The sequence below is a fragment of the Bidens hawaiensis genome, unplaced genomic scaffold (assembly GCF_021521415.1).
Source record: "Bidens hawaiensis isolate Kalapana, Puna unplaced genomic scaffold, B.hawaiensis_p1.1 tig00059030_1, whole genome shotgun sequence".
NCBI lineage: Eukaryota > Viridiplantae > Streptophyta > Magnoliopsida > Asterales > Asteraceae > Bidens > Bidens hawaiensis.
The window spans coordinates 35,875-56,501 of NW_027500633.1; the positions used below are offsets into that span (position 1 = coordinate 35,875).

The 20,627-nt window shown below is 33.0% G+C and overlaps 1 protein-coding gene across 1 annotated transcript; it reads right to left on the reverse strand.

Annotated features, from left to right (window-relative positions):
* Positions 1 to 6,985: 6,985 nt before the first annotated feature.
* Positions 6,986 to 12,793, reverse strand: LOC143602494 (protein phosphatase 2C 70-like). Its single transcript, XM_077079575.1, has 13 exons — positions 12,598 to 12,793; positions 12,042 to 12,201; positions 11,801 to 11,971; positions 11,528 to 11,703; positions 10,618 to 10,776; positions 10,398 to 10,526; positions 10,254 to 10,315; positions 9,997 to 10,132; positions 9,339 to 9,433; positions 9,117 to 9,232; positions 8,896 to 9,025; positions 7,340 to 7,394; positions 6,986 to 7,268 (listed from the first exon to the last, which is right to left on the reverse strand). Exons 1-13 carry the CDS (start codon positions 12,781 to 12,783, stop codon positions 7,101 to 7,103), a joined length of 1,743 nt encoding a protein of 580 aa, XP_076935690.1. The 5' UTR covers positions 12,784 to 12,793; the 3' UTR covers positions 6,986 to 7,100.
* Positions 12,794 to 20,627: the final 7,834 nt, after the last annotated feature.

Genomic DNA, 20,627 nt, shown 5'->3' on the forward strand with positions numbered 1-20,627 from the left:
TACCCGCCGAACTTAGGGGAGTTCACGACACATTTCATGTATCCAACCTCAAGAAGTGCTTATCTGATGAAACGTTAATTTTACCATTGGACGAGGTTCATATCGACAAACAGCTACACTTCGTGGAAGAGCCTATAGCAGTAACCGATTGGAAAGAACAAAGGTTGCGAAGAAGCCGAATCAAGTTAGTAAAAGTTCAGTGGAACTCAAAGCGTGGACCTGATTTCACTTGGGAAAGAGAAGACCAAATGCGCAAAAAGTACCCATACCTCTTCCAAAGAGTAGCTCCTACCAGCGACACCTCCTAATTTCGGGACGAAATTCTCCTAACAGGGGGAGAATGTGACACCCGGTAATTTCCCAATCCCATAAACCAAGTAACCAACCTAATTATTAGGTGATTGTGAATATGACGCGCGCCATGTTAGAATCAGCGCGGGCATATGTTATATGCGCCAGCGCGGATGCGATGCGCGCCATGATAGAATCAGCGCGCGCATATGTTATATGCGCCAGCGCGGATGCGATGCGCGCCATGATAGAATCAGCGCGGGCATATGTTATATGCGCCAGCGCGGATGCGATGCGCGCCATGTTAGGATCAGCGCGGGCATATGTTATATGCGCCAGCGCGGATGGGTTTTTGTGTTTTCATAACTTAATTTCATGTCGTTTGTCTAATGGGTTAGTCGCCTCGCTTGATGCTAAGGCGGGTGCATACCACTTTAATAATCAAATCATTTATGCGCGCGCGGAAAAAGGGAACTAACCTCCCCGCATGGCGGGAACATTGAGAGCTAGTTTGTTTGAAGCTCCAAGATGGAATTGACTTCAACATAACTGATCACTATGTTGAAATACCAAGACCTCATGGAGAATCTACAAATGAAACTCAACGTCCCTGACTACGAGAAGGTTACGCATCTACCCGCATCAAATAAAAAGGAGTTGTGAGACACCTGCGGGAAGAATCCCCGCGGGACACCTTAAAACTAAACCCTTTACGCACGAACGTCTGCACAGAAACCAACCACCTTTTCGCTTAAATCCAAAAGTTCACCCTGTTAATAAACTCTGGGAACGCTAGTTCCAGCAGAACCAGATGGACCCGCAGGATTCCTTATAACGACGCCTGCGCAGTGATACGCGCAGGATTCGTTACAAGGACGCTTGCGCGAAGACCAACTGGAGCCGCCGGACCCACAACGTTCAAAGAAATGGCCTTCACGCAGAAGGCTATACGCGCAAGGCTACACGCACAGAACACTTAGTTTATTCCTCAGATGTAAGAGGATTGCCCCCGCCCAGAAAGAACCAATTGCGTGTTTCAGAGATTTTTACCTTTTGACTGCACACTGACAACAGTACCAGGAAAAGTATACTGTAACACGAAATGTCAGCTGTCAGCCGCACCTACTCTCACCAACCACAGTCCTGCATGTACTGTCGAATCCATCAGAATCTTTATAACCACTCCCTAGGACCATCACCCCCATCCCTAAAATAAATAATAATAAACCCCATACCTTGTCATCATTACACCCAAGTCTATTAAGATTTCAGTCCCCTAAATCAAGGGATTGTGTTCCCTTGAGTTTGCCTATAAATAAGTATCAATTCTTGAATAAAAATATCACACAAACACACTTCAAACTCCTCTCTTAAACCTGTAATTCTGCACTAACCATCTCCCAAGCATCCATCGCTAGGTAAGCCGAAACTTTAGTCTTGAGGTTCACTTTTCTGACCAGCCCTTATATTCTTCAATTACTTGGTCTTAATACACTTATTTCTTGTTATTTAAACATATTCTAGACATCCAATTTCGAGGCTAACATCAGGAAACCCGAATCTCGTTTAATCTCTCTCTAAACCATCACTTAACAAGAATCACAGGTGAGTCTCACAGCCCCTATTTTCACTGTTTTTAAACTGTTTTCGGGGCGAGGGACACGTATTTAAATTATGTTTTATCATGGTATATTTACAAGCAATGCAAACGATTATCTGTTCATGGTGTTTATCTTGGTTTTCGATGTAAGTGCGCAAGTTTTAGACAGTGATCACTCGTCAGTGGAACTCTAAGGGTAGGGACTACTGTGTTTGATCAACCCACTCGTAGGGGTCGCACCTCTTTGCATAGACGAGTGCCTAGTATGGTCATGGGGTAGTACTACTGGTTGTAAAGCCCGCTCGTAGGGGTCGCACCTCTTTGCACGGACGAGCGCCTAGTTTTCCGAGCACAACGTCCGCGCGTAACCCGCGGGACGGTATTGTTTTAGCTCGTAGTGGCAGCGCCACTTTGCATGAACGAGCCCGGTTTTCAGAAATGTTCGCGCGTAACCCGCGGGACGGTTTTATCAAGCATATGTTTTAATGATGTTATCAGAAATGTGTTTCAATATGGTTTTATCAAGGATATGATGCAATACGACTTATCAAGTCACCAAGACTTGTGAACTCACTCAGTTTATACTGATACAAATGTTTTTTTTACGTGTCTTTCAGGTGATAATTAGTAGCGCAAGGAGTCACACATAGAGCACCTCACGCAGAACATCTATAAAAATGGTTTTTGGAAGATTTTGGTTCTATCCCTTCCACACGCGTGGTTGTTCCCGCCGTGTAAGGGGATATGGCGCGGAAATCTTCAACGTTTTTCATATGTGGATGTTTTTATATGTAATTCTAAACAATGTAATGTATTTTGTACTAGACATTTCATGCGCAATGGAAAAATTTATTTGAATGTTTGCAATGACCCGTGCTTGATTATCAATTCCCACCCGCGCGCACCCGGCTGTTTCCGCCGTTTAGGGCTGGGTGTGACAGATAACGAATCAAGTTCATCTTCAAATCTTCAAATCTTCAAACTAATTTCCAGAAATTATGAAGATTAACCCAGAAACCCAGAAATACCAAATTCGTAATACAACCTCGTTACTCAACCAAATTGCACAAATAACCAATCAAAATTCTCGTAAACCAATTCCGAATCCAATACACATATCCTCGTAATCGATTAACACTTTAACCAAATCAAATTCACCAAAAACAAACACCCTGTTTTGGACTTAAACCGAAACCAAAACCAGATCACTCAATTCCAATTCAAACCTCAATTCCTCTTAACCACACCTATCCATACCTTAACCAACACGAATTCCATTCAATCCGTACATAATTCAACCAAAATAAACTCAAATTGATTCAAAATCAAACAAAACCGAAAAACTTAATAATAATAACAATAACAATAACACTTAAAACACCAAATCAAGTGTAAAGAGCACCAACTGCTCTGATACCACTTGTTGGATCCCGGATTAACAGTCGATAACAATAAAACATATCTCAGATCTGTAGATTATCCAATTACCACTATTAAAGATCTAGCTCATAATTAACCTTGATTTAATGTTATGTATGTGTATATATTATCAATAATGTTAAGATGAAGCTTGAGAGAGAGTAATTACTCAAGATTTTTCTCTATAAACTTATCTCTCAAAAACTTAATTTACAAGTGAACAGTTGTTCACTATATATAGAAGGCGACCAGGTTCGCTAACATCCCCTAGCGAACCAGTTTCCCCTTCGTTACATAACTTAACATAACGAACCACCCCCTGATTCGTTAACATCCCCTATCGAATCAGGAGGGAATACATTATAATGTCTTAGTTCGCTAACATCCCTAGCGAACTAGACTTAACCTTAACAAACTAGTCTTAGTTCGCTAACATCCCTAGCGAACTAGACTTAATCTTAACGAACTAGTCAAATATAAACATTAAATATTACATTAATTATCAAATAAATATTAACGATAAATACAAAGACTCCAGACGCAAAACCGTGCACTAACATAAGTTAGCAAAGTATTCTTTTTACCATTTCTAGTCTCCAAGAACATGAGTGATCATGAATGATTTTTAGTCATCAACCTTGATGTATTGAGTTTAAGTGATAAAACACTTCTTCATCAAAGAATAATTGCAAAATAACCATGTACTTTAACAAACTAAACCACACGTTTCACATAATCATCAAGTAAAACAAAGCTTCTTCATATATTTTAGATGGTAAATGGAGTTTAGCTCATAATGAGCATTGTTATGAACATTAAAAGAGATGATGATAACAAACATATGATTAAACTAGAACAATCTAACCAAATGTGGATGAATCTTCCTTCTTAATGATGATGATGGTGATGGATAACAATGGTAACCTCCTAGCCTTCAAACTCTCCACAAGATAACTATGGGTGTAATGTGGGTGTTTTTATAAGAGAAACCCGTTTAGAGATTTTCTTAAAGCACGCTTGATCAATGCAACATGATCCTCTATTTATAGGCATTCTGGAAAGGCAGGCACGACCCCGTGCTTTTGGAGGCACGCCCCCGTGTCCAGGTGTCCAGTTGCATTAAATTCTATGTCAGAACGTACATGATAACTCACCACGAGGGCGTGCTCTCTGAGGCACGACCCCGTGCTTTTGGTGACATGTTATATTTCTTTTCTCTTTATCTGAAAGGTGACCACGGCCCCATGGTTGCTAAAGCACGGCCCCGTGCTTATGTGTCTAGTATTTGTCTTTTCTTGAATATTTTTGTCTTTTCTTGTGTTCAGAAGCATGTGTGTGTGTGTGGGGGGGGGGGGGGGGGGTGTTTAGGAGGGCACGGGGGCGTGGATGGGGGTTTTCTTCGTTTTTTTGATCTTTTCGCTTGTTTATTCGTTTAAGGCTTGAGTTTACCTGAAATTTCATTTTAATGTGATAAGTAGCCTTCTGAGCTATATTATTTGATATAAGTCGCATTTTTTAGAGATTATTTGATGCTAAAAAGATGTATAATTCTATGTACATCACAGGCCGTTTTAGTTTTCTTGGTCCCTAAGATATTGAACCTAATTGTAATCTATAAATACCTATGCCATGTATTGTATTCTTTAGTTCTAAGTTAATAAAGAGAAATCCTAGTTGCAACCATTGGATGTAGGTCCCCACTGGGGCAAGCCACATTAAAATTTTTGTGTCATTTTTTTTTTCTCTGTACTGCGTGTTTATGTCATTTTTTTTCGATTATGTGTTGATTCGCTTCTGCGCACCACTTTGTTGTGACAACCCACATCGGTTGGGGAGCATAACAAAACCTTCTTTTAAGGAGGCCAACATCTTCTCCATCAATAACGCGTTTTGGTCGCTTAATGGTACTGGATGAGAGGATAACTCCATGATTAAGCGTGATCAGGTGGAAGTAGTATCAGGATGGATGACCCCATGGGAAGTCTTCACATGGACAACCAAAAGCAAATCCGTGAGGCAATGGTGGTGCGTCCTGGCCAAAGCGGACGATATTATGGTGCGAGCTGGGTTGTTACAAATGGTATCAGATCCAGGGTCAGACCGGTAGTGCCAGGTCCCGTGAGGAAGATGGACTCCTAAGCGGGGTGGATTGTGACATGCCACATCGGCTGTGGAGGTGAACAAAACCTTCTTTATAAGGATGTGGATACCTTCTCCATCATAACACGTTTTGGGCACTTAATGGTAGTGGATGAAATGACAACTACATATTTAAGCGTGCTCAGATGAGGTGATGGTGGTACGTCCCGGCCAAAGCGGACAATATTATAATGTGACGGTAGCTGGGCTGTTACATTTGTTCCTAACAAGCGGGTCCATTCTTCCTAACAAGCCGGTCCATGCTTCTAGCCACAACCAACTAAGGAATTCCCAACATGATTTGTTCCAATGCCTCAAATATAATATGTTGTCAAGCATTGTTGTTTGTGTATCGTATATGCAAAGTAAAATAAGCACATTGATTTCAGTTCCGAATTTGTCGCACATTCAGTTTGAGTTTACTGTTGTGAGTTGAAATTGTTATGCGTACAACATATCTAATGTTGTTCATCCACAGTTGTTTACGAGTAGATGAGTTTGGATGTCTTCCTTTGCAAAGTGTTTACTTGCGAATCATGCTTTTGGTTATTCACATATGTTCAAATCAACTTTCGTGGATTGTAACTGACTGATCCGCGATGAGATGATGGTATTGATAGATACGATGGGAATTTTGGGTTGTAACTGGACAGCATCTTTGAAGAAATTTCCACTATTGGAGGAACTCAGCGTTAATGCAATAGACGTAAAGGATGTAGATGTTGTAAGCTGGCCTTTATTGCCCCATGCATAAAACACCAAGCATATTTTAGATGTCGGGATGGATATAAAAGATACTGGATTGAAAGGGGTGGATTCTGATGAGCAAGATATCGTTGATAGCTATGGGTATCGGGTAACATTTACATGACTTAAGGCACCTTCAACTCATGGGGTCAAATGAAGGGCTGAAGATGATTCCGGATGGTTCTGACACTTGATTTGCGTGGGTGCTACTTGATCAATCTTGATGGAGATTTAGGGAGAAGATGTTTGCAGCAAATTAAATGTGTAAAACTCCCCAACGATGCTGTTGACGAGTTTACTTGTACAACAGTAGGGTCGCATGGCATGTGACGTTCAGCATTTTTTCCAGGCTACTCTTTGTATCTTATATTATGCTGATAATTTAGGAATTACAGTTTGCCTCTATCATAACGACAAAATACAGATTACTGTGACTCGTTTCCATTTTGTGCTTATGAATGAACATGCTTGTTTGGGAAATTATCATATCTTCATGAAAATGCATTTCTTTTCTTTGATTATTTTATAAAAGCCTTTACCTGTATTGTGATATAAAATTGGCAGGGTTATGTTTTTGGCACATATAAATAATACTTGAGTCGTGTTTGGGTTTGTCAATTTAACCCGTAACATAATAATTCACTTTCGGTTCTGAATTTAACCAACCAATCACGCGTTTTGTTAGTTGAAATTATATGTTTTGTGTCTTTTTTTCTTTTGTTTAAGCTCAGTGATGGTGTGTGATTGTGTAATGGGCAGTAAGTGGAGGTTTGCCAAACCAGTAAACAATTGATTGACACAAGGTGCAATCTCTCCCTATTTATGAACATAAGCACCTTTCAACAAGTGACAAAACTATAGTTTACATATAACAATAAACATAATAAATTAGACATCAACTCTATTATTCTATACATACATCATCACGGTTGCAAGAATCGTATAGGTCAAAATCTAAGAAAATTATCGACGTATTGTCCTTCGTACGCTGTGATCTAGCCTCACTCAACAACGCTTCGGCAATCCTTTCGGCTGAATCATGTTCAGAACTCGCAGCATTTCTCTGTCTTTCCTGCAGAAGCAAACCAAGGTTACAAGTGGACTTGACATGAAGTAATTATTTGATTTGGATGGATGTGTAACCTGATGAACAATTTGCATTGCCTTCTTAGAGTTAACCACGTCCCAAAACCCATCACTGCATAAAATTCAAACCCTTTTAGTATCAGACAAGTATAGCAACACGCACTGGTTTCAGTTTCTATAAATCCTAACCCTAAAACCAGGGTTCATGGAATTCAATAAAATTCAAGTTGGAATTGGAATTCAACTATCCTTCGCTAGGGTGAAAAATTGTTAAGTAGAAAATTACCAAAAAGTCCAGCTACGATCTATCACTCAAGTTTCTTCCATTTCTCCGTCGCATTATTGATAGAAACAAAACCCCACCATTTATCAAACCAAAAAGTAATTTCTCCGTGTAAACAAATAAAAAGTTATTGATGACATGTGCGTAAGAAAACCCAGGAAGAGATGTGAGGAATTGAAGGGATAATTTAGTAAATTTAACTTTTTTATATTCCATTTCCATTAATAACTTTTCAAACCAAACACGATACAATTATATGTTGGAATTAATTCCAAATACAATTCCAGTTCCATTTCCTTACAAAAAATTCCGCGAACCAAACGGGACCTTAGAAACGAAAGAATTCTTCACAAGTATGGCTGCTAATGATTGAGCTAAGCTGAGTCCAACTTCAGCTCCAGCTCAAAGTTAAACGAGCTAGCTTGGCCAGAAAATTCTCAATGAGCCGAAATTGAGCTCGAGCCGACAAGCCAGGTCATTTATTTATTTAAATTTAGAAACCTATATGGATGGATATAATAACATAAGAAACATGCGAATAGTAACCAAGTTTCCCACGTATTCCAATACAGTTGCTCAAACTCTTTTCATTCTTCTAAAGTGACTGGATGTTAAATATATATTTTTTAAATGTTACAAAAGTTTAAAATTAAGTGACCTAAACAGAACATATTTGAATCCTAGTTACTGCTTATTGATTGTTCTTTAAAATTAACTTGAGGTAGGAGACAATAGTGAAGAAAAAAAATTCACTAAATATTTCTTGAACAGTGGCGAAATTTCATAAATAATAAAACCTAGAAAGATGCTAGGATCAAGAAAAAGTACATAAAGTTAATGCCATTTATAGGTATTTCAGAAAATGATACTAACCAAGTTTCATAATTTTTCATCTCAAAGTCAACCTGTAAAAATATGATCACTATAAAGTAACAAGAATTCATATAATTTCCACTAAGGTCACTGATTTTTAAAAGAATTTGACAATATTGGAATACCTAATAGAAGTTGAGTGACTTTAGTGGAACAAAAAAAAAAAATCGAGCGACTTTAATGGACACTCCAAACACTTAGTTACTACAGAGTCAAATTTTCCCTCTTTTTACCTATAAAGATCGGGTTTCTTTGATGACCTACTTAAGTTGAATGAGCCAACAAGCTCACTCACCTCGGCTCAAACTCAGACGTCTGCTCGTTTAAACAGAACTTATATAATGATAGAATACTAATACACACCAATTGATAAAAGCATCATAAAACTCAGATTAGTAAGAAAGGAACTAGCATTACATTAGGGGTGACACTATAAAGAGCAAAATAATAACTTTACCTGGCCATTATAGCAAAATCATGGCTTTCTGAATTCATGTACACGACCTGACTAATGTATGGTTCAGAACTGAATCGACCATCCTGCTGCTTAAGAAACTTGTCCCCCAGCATTCTTGCAAGGTTTAATCCTGAACACACGTTATCCAAAACTGCTGATTAAATAACCATAAGAAAAGGCAGTTAAAGGCAGGCACTCTTTAACAACAAACCCTTATTTACCACATAGTCGTGTTTCCCCATCCTTTAATGGCTCTCCAACTGCTGCCATCCGCAGTCTTTCAGTTTCACTGGATATACGATGGTCTTCCGACATCTTAACCGGTTTCCCTTCAATACTGCAAAAGTAATATAAAAGATCAATGTTAGCATGACTACTAACAAGACATCAACATTAACTTTTTAATTCAATTGAAACCAAAAATGTATGAGCACAAAACATACTTTGCAATGCAGGTTGAATCTCCAACATTTGCACATTGAGCAAAGTAATTGTCTTGACCATCAGCCCAGATTAGAAGCACCGTTGCGGTACAACCCTAAAAATAGTCGATTAGTACAGAACATAATAACATAAGGGTCAGCTTGACTGTCACATCATACGGGCCGTATGATGCCAAATCAGCCTGTCACATCATACAGGCCGTATGAGAGCTAAATTAATCATACAGGCCGTATTGTCAGTGATCACATTCACATCTGTCATTTCTTTGTCGGTCAGACACACCATACAAGTCGTATAATTTGGACCTCATACAACCCACATGACCATTTTCACCCTATCATACGGGCTGTTTGACCCCCCCCCCCCTCCCATAAAGCCCGTATGAGAGGTGTGTCATTGCTGTTTGTTTAGCACTGTCCTAACAAAATCTTTCATAAGCATCAAAGACATTGTCGTTTACCCTTTTATCATGTAATAATCTAAGTCATCAGTCTCTTGTTGACTAGCTTGATCATGAACATTATAACTTTTAGCATCAATTTCTAAACGCATTTGTATTATACACATAACAATAATTTATAATCAATATGTTATCCTAACATTTAAAGACAAAGAAGAGAGTTAAAACTTATAAACAAGCCAAAGAAAGGGGAAAACCTCATATAAGTGGTCCAAATGCGCTTCTGTTTGAGAGAATGCTTCTCTAAGAACATCCGAAGCATCACAATGTGAAAAAACCTTCTCTCTTCTAAGTGTGTCTGATAAGATTCTAGTAACCATCTCAGGCATCAATCTGCAGAAAGAATTTAAACAAAACTATAAATCCAATATGAAAATGTGGACATATCAAATTTTCAATAAACTACCTAATGCTAAAACTATAACAATATATTAATAACTAAAGGAACACAAACTTGCTGGCAGATGAGGCAGCAGCGACTCCACCATGCCCATCACATATGCCAAACAGCCCAAACTGCAAAACAAACATTGTATATCACTAGCCTTTCCAAAATTAAACATAAACTTGCAGTAATGAATCAAAAAACTAGGGTAACCTGATCAACCCCGGATAAAGGCCAATGGTAATAAAACACATCTTCCATTGGTAGTTTCTTCCCGCCTCTACGCGCACACATTGGATCTGACAGTACTCCAATTCCAAACGGGAGCTTATTAATTTGAACCTGCAAAGTTATCCAAAACGTAATCATTTTTAAAAATAAAACTAAAGATTGTTAAGATTAAAACGATATCCAACTTGGCATGTTGACTCACGGATATCTTTGAAGCTGTGCCAAGAGTGATCACGTCTCCACTATTTAGCTCAACCGGATCACCCCAATGTCTGGTTCCGGTTTGAACACGATGGACAGCCCTGGAATTCAAAAGAGTTCCATTCAAGCTGCCCAGGTCAACCAGCTCCCATTTCAACTTCTGAAATGAATATGCGACATAAAATTTGTGATTCAACCCCAACACTAGATAAAAGAAGTAGGGGTGTGCATGAAACAGAAAAAACCGACACGTAACTGTAATAACCAAAACAGATGGTTTGATTTTGAGTTTTTTTTCCCCAAAAACAAAATATCTGGTTCGGTTTGCATGTACTGAAAACCAAAAAACTTGACAGAACCAAGTTTTATAACTGTTTCAAGCCTGTAAATACCCAAATAACTTGCCATTTGTTATTGAATATATATGATTTAAAAATGTTGAATAATTTATAAAAAAATAATAAATGGTGTAGCTCATTTATTTTAGATCCAAATGTGGAATAATCAATTAACCATTAATTTAAATAAAAAGGCCCAAAACTTCAGTTCCAAATTCATGGCCAGTTTTCAGCCCAAAATTTTCAAGCCCAAATAGTAAAACTGAAAAATACAAGACCTAACCGAACACATTGTGTAATGATTAATTAATCATCGGTTAACAATCATTTTTAAGCCCAGAGTTTCAGTCCCAAATTCATTACTGTAGGCCATTTTATTTGGGCTAAAAAATTTCGAGCCCAAATGGTAAAACCATAAAAACCAAACCAAACCAAACCCACCGTGAAAACTGAAAACAGAAAAAACCAAAACCGTTTTCAAAAAGCCAATTTTTGGTTTGAGCCCAAACCAACCAATTCACACCCCTAAAAGGATTAATACTAAGATATAGTGGCATTGCAATAGACTCTTACCTTCTGGTTCCAGTTAATCATGGCATGCTTTCCCGATACTTCTGAATCTACAACTAATACATTACTAGGGGAAACTCTTCCAAGGGTCAACGGGAGCTTAGACTTATTTGTTGACTGTACAAAGTAACGTGCGCCGCATGAAGGACCAGAAATAACCTCCAAATTAAGAACGCTTCCTGCACTTCTAACAGAAATATATGATAACACGTCTTACAGAGACAAAATAATTGGCTTAAAAAAACTAACTCCGCCTGCAAGAGAAGGAGAAATTACTTTGATCTGCAGAAGATTTAGAAACTAACAACCTCGAACTACCATTCTTTTTCAACTTGTAACTTGAACCCTCTGCTGCATCGTATTTCTGTTCGCCACCTGGACGTTTCAGAGTTTGACCGATCACAACGCCCTCGGAATGGTCAGACATATCAAGCATATGGCTGTCAACTGCAAGAAGTGTATGAAATATGAGTTATAAAGATCAACTAAGTTTACTCGTCACAAGCATAAAACATACCATGATGTGGCAACGGGGATGGAGTGGATGGAACCCTATGGTTATGAGGTGAACCGAGATGCACATCGGTCTGATGACACAGAGCTTCTTCACTAGGTCGCTCGGTAATGTTGCTCTCCAAATCTTGAGAAACCAGAGGCTGTTGTTCGTCTTCCTGAACCTAAACATGATATTTAAAGTCTTAAGTATATTTGGTGGATCATCACATGTATGATTGAGAGTTAGATAGTAGACTGATGCATATCGAAAACCGATAGCATTAGTCTCTAGTACTAAGCCCAATTACAACTTGTTGATGCAGATGCCCAATCAGTGGACAAAATGAATCATCTTTGGTGGATCAGCATATGTAAGATTTGATGCGCAGAGTTAAAAACTTATCGAAAACGGATGAAACCCAATTCACAAATCTAAAATCCCCAAGTGGGTTTGGTTCATAAAATCTAAAAAATGTGGGACCAATCAGACACGATTAATATCAAAACAAACCCTAGAAAAATATCATCGAAACCCTAGAAAGAAATAATATTATAAGAAATGCAATTGATGGATATACATCGGAGGAAGAAGTGGTGGCTTTGATGGTCTGAGAACGGAAATTGGGAGAGAATAAACGCCATGGTTTGCAGACGATGAAGATGATGAGGAGGAGGATGAAGAGGGTGATGAGGATGATTGGTGAAACGACGTCGTTGGTGGCAATGCCATCTAACACCACCGCCATTATCGGCTGCATCGCCATCGATCGATAGGGTTGATGAGATATAGAGATGTATTATTATTATTATTATTATATATATGTACATGTATCTGTCTGTATGTCTGTGTTAAAAGAGTAAGGATGAGACAGATAACCGAGCCAAACACCCCCCTTGGACTTGGCCTATTGAGAACCTAGGTTTGAGATGATGATCCGATGAAAATTAGGTTGACTACTTGATGGTGCTTTGACTTCGTTTGAGTTTGCACTCGAACCGGCTGATTGTCAAATGAAGAGATATGATCACGGTCGAGTCCTAAACGAGTGTACGTTTTAAGGTTAGAATTTCATATTGATTTAATTGATCATCTGAATGAAGAATGCTCAAAAGCAAGCGCTAGAAGAAAATAGGGTTGTTGATGACAAAAGAAATGATACTATTGATAAACCGCTTAAGGGTACCGATGATATTCTCATAATGGGGAGTACAATATGGGTACCAATTGTAAGTAACTAACGAGAAGAGATTCTCGAAGAAGCTAGTAAATCTAAGTATATATTGTATCCGGAAAGCAATAAAATGTATCAAAATCTCAAGGAGAATTACTGTCTAGGCACGACGGATTGCTCAAGAATACAATGACTGTCACACCCCAACTAATGCGGAAATGCCGGAGCGTGAGCTGATTGTTCACAGCTATCAAGGTACTATCATGCAATAATTAAAATGACAATCTACATATACAATTAAAACAATTGAGATTGAGTCCACATGGCCATTTCTATTGGTTTATTTCCTATGTTTCCAAATTTATCATTCACTTCTCTAATTTTCTTACCAATAAAATAAATCAAAAAGAATATCAATTACTAATAATTAATGTATTATGTAATATATATGGAATATGGAATAATATTGAGTTATTGTATATTGAATGAATGAATATGGAAAAATAAGATGTTTGACATTACTTTTTTTTAGAAAACTATTGATTTATTATTCATATCATTTTAGCTGCTTAATTTATTTGTCTTCTTCTTTTTTCTTTTTTTTTTCATGTGAACAATGTATCTGGTTATATATGTATCAATGTATATAGTTCACTTAAGAAGATAGCAGGAAGAGTATGCGAGGACATAACAATATTGAGGACAAAATTGTCTTTTTAAGTGCAAAAGTCATCACAAATAAGAATAGCCATATGACTATTATTTTGTATGTTTTCATTTCAGGCTAGGGAACATGTTATCTAATGGTCATTATTTTTGAAGAAAGACTCGCTAGTCAATTGCTGCAAATTTAAATATTGGCTCACTGGTAAAATGTAGTTATTAATCTTTCATTCTTTTGGCTATTCTTTATAATGCGAAATTGCAAGCATGACTATTACTAGAATGTGTGACATGGATATGTAAGTTATGGATATTCAAAACTATATCATTCACAGAAATTATGATTATTTGCAGCTTTATGAAATTCTAGAGCAGTTGCCACATCTAAATGATGATTTATCTAAATTTGAATCAATATATTGTATATCTCGGTTTAGGGTTTTACACCATATAACGTTTCAATCGATATAGTGTATCGATCTATCAGTGTTTTAATCAGAAAGCTGGTTAGATCTTTGATATTAACTAATTTTTTTCCTTTTTATTTATCTATGTTATTTTTAATTTTACAGGTTCACTTACAAACGATATGAAGCGTGTATTATCTTTGTTATCTATGAACAAACCAAGTGTCTGGTCAAACGGTTATTCATCAGTTTATGTTATCCCATAATGAAAGGATCATGAAGCATACTTGGGGTATGTAATACACTAGCTTTTATTATTTATATTTACTTTTTATATTATTAATACTTATAGTTATGTTTCATCAATTATTTCAGTATTTTGAAAAAGCAGCCCTTTGCAAAATGTTTTGTTTTAAATTTGGTTTGGTGTTATATATATATATATATATATATATATATATATATATATATATATATATATAGGATCAGGATCATGAGAGAACCTTTTTGAAATTGAGAACTATGAAAACTATTTTGGACCACAAAAAACCCAAAAATAAAAACAATCATAAAATAAAAAAAAACACAAAAATCAAAAAAGTATAAAAACCAAAATTCTTATTTTATCATCCCGGTTTCATAAAAAAAACTCGGTTTAGCTAAATTATATACACATATGTATAATATATACATATGTGTATATTTACATGTTTTTTGTACACATGTGTATAATTTAAGATAAATGATACTGTACATATGTGTATATTACGTAACTAAAGATTATATAAAAGTATACATATGTGTATAATACGACGTTTTTTTATTTTTTTTAATGAAACCGGAATGAAATATAAGAATTTTGGTTTTTTTACTTTTTAAAAATTTTTGTTATTTTTTATTTTATGATTTTTTTAAATATTTTTTTAAAGGTGTTTTTAGTGGTCCAAAATGGTTCTCAAAGTTCTCAATTTGCAAAGGGTTCTCTTAAGATCCTTACCCTCTATATATATATATATATATACAAAAACATAAAAATCCTACGTGTCGCGATGTGGTCGCTCCCCCATTTTTTGGAGTCACCCGATTTGCTTGATTTTTAAATGGAGGTTTCTCATGCATTTGACCCGAATTCACGGGTATGGGTCTTATCAAACACATATATTTCTTAAACTGGTTATAACATCTCATTAAATTAAAATTAATCTCACCAAATATTTGATACAAAAATCCTATAAAGTAGGAATATACTATAATATAAAATTGGTTTTTTAATTATAAATAACATATATATATTTTTAAATAAATCATATATTAATATAGCTTTTAAACCGGGTTATAATATCTTATTTATTTGTGAAACAATTTAAAATCAAACCATAAATATATTATTAACTTTCATACAATAAAAAAAATCAAAAAATAGATAAATATTAAAAACAAATAATATAAAACGACCCCCGTAATACGGGGGATAAAAACTTATATATATATATATATGGGTGGGATCTAGAGAGAACTCCTCTTAAAGAGAGAACTCGAGAACTAGTAAAGAATTATTTTTAACTATTTTAAAAAAAAAATTTGTGATTTTTTTTCTTTCCTCATTCTAACAAGATGATATTGATACTAAAAAAATGAAATATTTTTAATTTAATTAAAAGAAATATTTTTAATTTTTTTTTCTTTCATCCTTCTTAAATGCTGTTATTCTTCACCACAAAAAAATATAAAAATAAAAAAAAATTAACGTTGTAATGCATATATGCAATACATCGACTTTTTTTATAATGCATATGTGCAATAGTGTGCGTTTTGATATTTAAAATAATGTTGAATAGCATATATATATATATATATAGTTGTTTGTATTGTATATTTGCAATAGTGTTATATTATATACAAAAATAAAAAAAAATCGATATAGTGCATATGTGCATTAGTGTTGTATTACATATATGCAATTATATGTTTTGCATACAATTATTAGTGTCGTATTTGGATATATTCAATAGTGTGTATTATATAATGTATTTGTGTTGAATTATCTAACTATACTATCAAAGCAATGAGCTTTAAGTCCATTTACCCTTTTCCTATTGGTTATGGATTATAATTTCCATGTATATGAATCACTTCTCTAATTTTCATCTTAATAAAATAAATCAATAATAAATTTAAATAAGATACAATTAATTCTATTTAATTATTCTTTTTCATTTTTGATTTAATCTTTAATCTTCAATCTTTTATAATTATCTTTCAACTTACTAATTATAATTCTTAATTAATTACGAATTATAGTTATATTTTAAAATTAATATTAATTTTTTTAATTTTGATATGATTTCATTCACAAATTTGAATGTCTTTGGTTGATATAATATCTTTTTGTCGTTCACAAATTTCATAATGAATTAATTTTTAAGTTTTTTTTGTTTTAGATAATAGATAATTTAGATAGTTAATTGATATTTCATCAATATTATTAAATATATACTTATTATGGATTTAAATATAATTTGTTCTAATATTATATTTTTAAACATTTATGAATTTTTTTAATTTTTATTGATTTCATTCACATAATTATGCTTCCCACCATCTTTAATATAATTTAGATAATACATAATTTAGATAATTAATTGATAATTCATCAATATGATTCAATATAAGAGGTTACAAGATTCAATATACAAAGATTATCAGTTTCACTTTAGTATAATTGGTTCTAATATTATATTTATGAATTTCACCAATTGACTTATACAAATATTAAATTTTATGAATTTAGGAATGAATTACCCATTTGATTCAAGAATTCTTTAATTATGGAATTTCTATATTTTATTTAATTATTGTTTATTATTTGATTAACCATTAACTATTTGATTAACCATACTTAAGGTTTACTATAAATACGGATCTTTAATTACGGATGTTGACCCATTTACTATTAACTATTTAATTATTGTTGACCCATTTAATATAAATACAGAATTCCTCTATTTAGCATCACCAAAATTATTTAATTACGAAAGTTCTATATTTTAGTTAATGTTTGTAATTCGTTTGATTAAGGATTTGATGATTAAGGAATTGATTAAGCCCTTTTAAGGTTTACTATAAATAAGCATGTTGACCCGTTGACTGATGCTAAATAGAAGAATTCTGAGTTGTATACAATTTACTTTTAAATATTCAAATTGATAATATTGTAATTGATAATTGATGTTCAATTATATTAAAATTGTGTTATTAATAATAAATAAAAACCAATTTGTGTTAAATTGATAAAATTGTGTTAATATTAATAATATAATTTTATATATTAGATATACGGTATTATAATTGATGATTAATTATATTATTATAAATTAAACCTAATTGACTAAAATTTTCAAATAACAATATAGATATACCCTAAAATTTTCAAAATTCATTAATCCTAATTGCCTAATTTTCGACCTTAATTTAGGTTTAATTTAAATTCCCTAATTTTTTGTTTCTAATTAATTCTCTACATACATTTCTTCTATAATCCATTCTACCAAAGTTCAATCCGTATAAATACTTGTCTTTCATAGGGTAATTCGTAAACTATCAAACCCGCTTTAGCAAAAACAATTATCTTTGTTTCTAAGGTTTATAACTTTTCTTCTGTTTATATCCTCCATGTTTTTTTATTTTTATTTTTTGGCTTAAAATTGTTATTGTTCAGATATTAATGTTTTGTTTATTTTTTTATTTCTCACCATAGCAAGATGAAGCCAACAAATATCACCATGTTGAACCAACTTGATGTTTTTAACAGGAGTGTATCCTCAAAACGTATTGGCGTCTGAAGGACAATTCAAAGCCCGAGGAGGATTGGTCGATCGAAATGATTGTGCAAGACGAAATGGTATTCTTACACATTCTTAATTTTTCTATATCATTCATACAATTTTATACTATTGTTAATATTAATGTTTCAGGGTAATAGAATTCAAGCCTATGTACGGAAGTCTTGCATTCCCAAGCATGATGTTTTATATCAATTACAATTATTTTTGTTTTATGTTTTTGTTTGTATTTATATTAATAATTATATGATTTTTTCTTATAATCTCTTTAGGTTATATATCAAAATCGAAGATTCAATGGAGATCTTCACTATTTCGTTTTTCCGGTAACGCGATTCAAATTTTTCCGGTTGTAAATTCTAGCATCAATTTTACATTTTTTTCACATGATTCAAATCTTCCATAATTTGTAATTTATTAATTATGTGATATTGATATTTAATGTCATCATTTCAGGTTATTGACCACAACTTGATATAGCTAATTAATTTAATGGATTGAGGATTGTTTGATAAGATGACTTTTATTTTTGTTTAATATTAATGTATATTTCTGTTAGTATTTATGTATTTATTTATTTTTCATAATTTATGTAATTCAACTGATTATTATATAATCCGAAAATGAAATTCAGTTGATTATTCTATAAGACATTAAATTATCTATAGTAAGATAATCAATCTTATATTGTTGTTGGTCAAAGTCCAATTAATTTACCAATATCAACGCAATTTAAAACGTTATTATACTCTCCAATATTATCTTACGTTACATTTTTAGATTTATATACATTTAATATGTTATTTTAGAAACCGATTTTCCCCATTCGAATGTCATATATATATATATATATATATATATATATATATCAAAATTCAATTCTCAACATTTATATGAAATTTATAAAAATATATTATAGAGTTTGAATTTCACCATTTGTTAAAAAATATCTTTGCCAAATCCAATTTAATATATTTTCATGATTTTTATTATTGGTCAAATTTTATTTAATATATTTTCATGATTTTAATTACGTAAATACAATAATAAACTTTTCATGATTTTCATTTATTTTCACATTTCCATGATTTTTATTATAGGTCAAATTCTGCTTAAAAGTTTCTTGTATGAAATGAAGTTCCTATGATGTTTTAAAATTTTATATTACCTACATACTATTTCCTATTAATATTAAATGTATTTTATTAATATAACCGTCTATTAAGCATAACAAATTTATACCATATTAAATACGCAATTTGAAAATTTTAAAAGATGTTTATAGTTTTCAATCTCATAAAACTTTACGTTTACCTTTTATTTATTTTAACTATATATTATTTAGTTAGTCAACTTAAAAACAATGGAAAGTTTTTTGAATTTTGAATTCTAAAAAAATATTTAATACAGTTGATTATGATAATTAATTCAGATTCCTTAATAAGTTACAGAATTTGACCATCAATTTAGTTTCAACTATAACAAATTTAGATCCTATTAAATACGGAACTTGATAAATTTAAAATATTTTTTATAGTTTCTAATCGCAACTATCAATATAAATGTCTTCAATCTCAACAAACTTTTAAGCTTATACCATTTGACCAAAATGATATAATCATAATTAATGATACTATATTTTGCCAACTTCAAAACCATTTATACTTTCTATATATCTAAATCGTTTGATTTTAAGATTTTACAATATATGTTGACCACTAATTAATTTATTAGTTATGAGTTATGACGTTTCTTTAAAATCAATTTTGGAAGACATTTATGACACAATTAGACGTTTTACGTTTTCAAAATTCTTAAAACAGACTTTTTTTCCCAGATTTTTCAAACGTTTACGTACTACATATAATAATTTTTAACTTTTATTATATTTTTCATTTGTGGAGAAAGTTTATGTCTCAAATTCCTATGGCTGAGCTGTCAGTCGTGTGTTTATCAATGATTATTTGTTTGAAATTGAAGATTATAAAAATGGTATCATAAAAAACTATGATACTCATTAATTATACATACACACATATTGTTTATATTTGTTGTCAAATTAGTTATGCAAAATATGTATAAGACAATACATTTTTATGTTGATTTCATTAGACTATTATGTTTTAATTAACATGTGTTATTTGTACTCATGGTATAATTTGTAAACATATTTTAAATTTTCATTTATCTCTGATTGTCTTTGTATATTTTTGTATTTGAATTAAAATTTAAATGTTACGTCTTGTAATTAATGTAAAATGACTTGTTTTTAATTTGACGTCTACATTTCTTTAAAATTATAATAGACACATATATATGATTTTATAGTTTCCAATATCATTAAACTTTACATTTTATTATGTGTAAATGTAAATAATGTCTAAATTCAAAATTTATGCATGAAATAAAACCCACATATTTCTGATAACCAATTCTAAATATATATATATATATGTTTGAATTTACATTGCAAATTATTATCATTATTATTTTTGGTTTGAATTAGCAAGTAACTAATGTAACC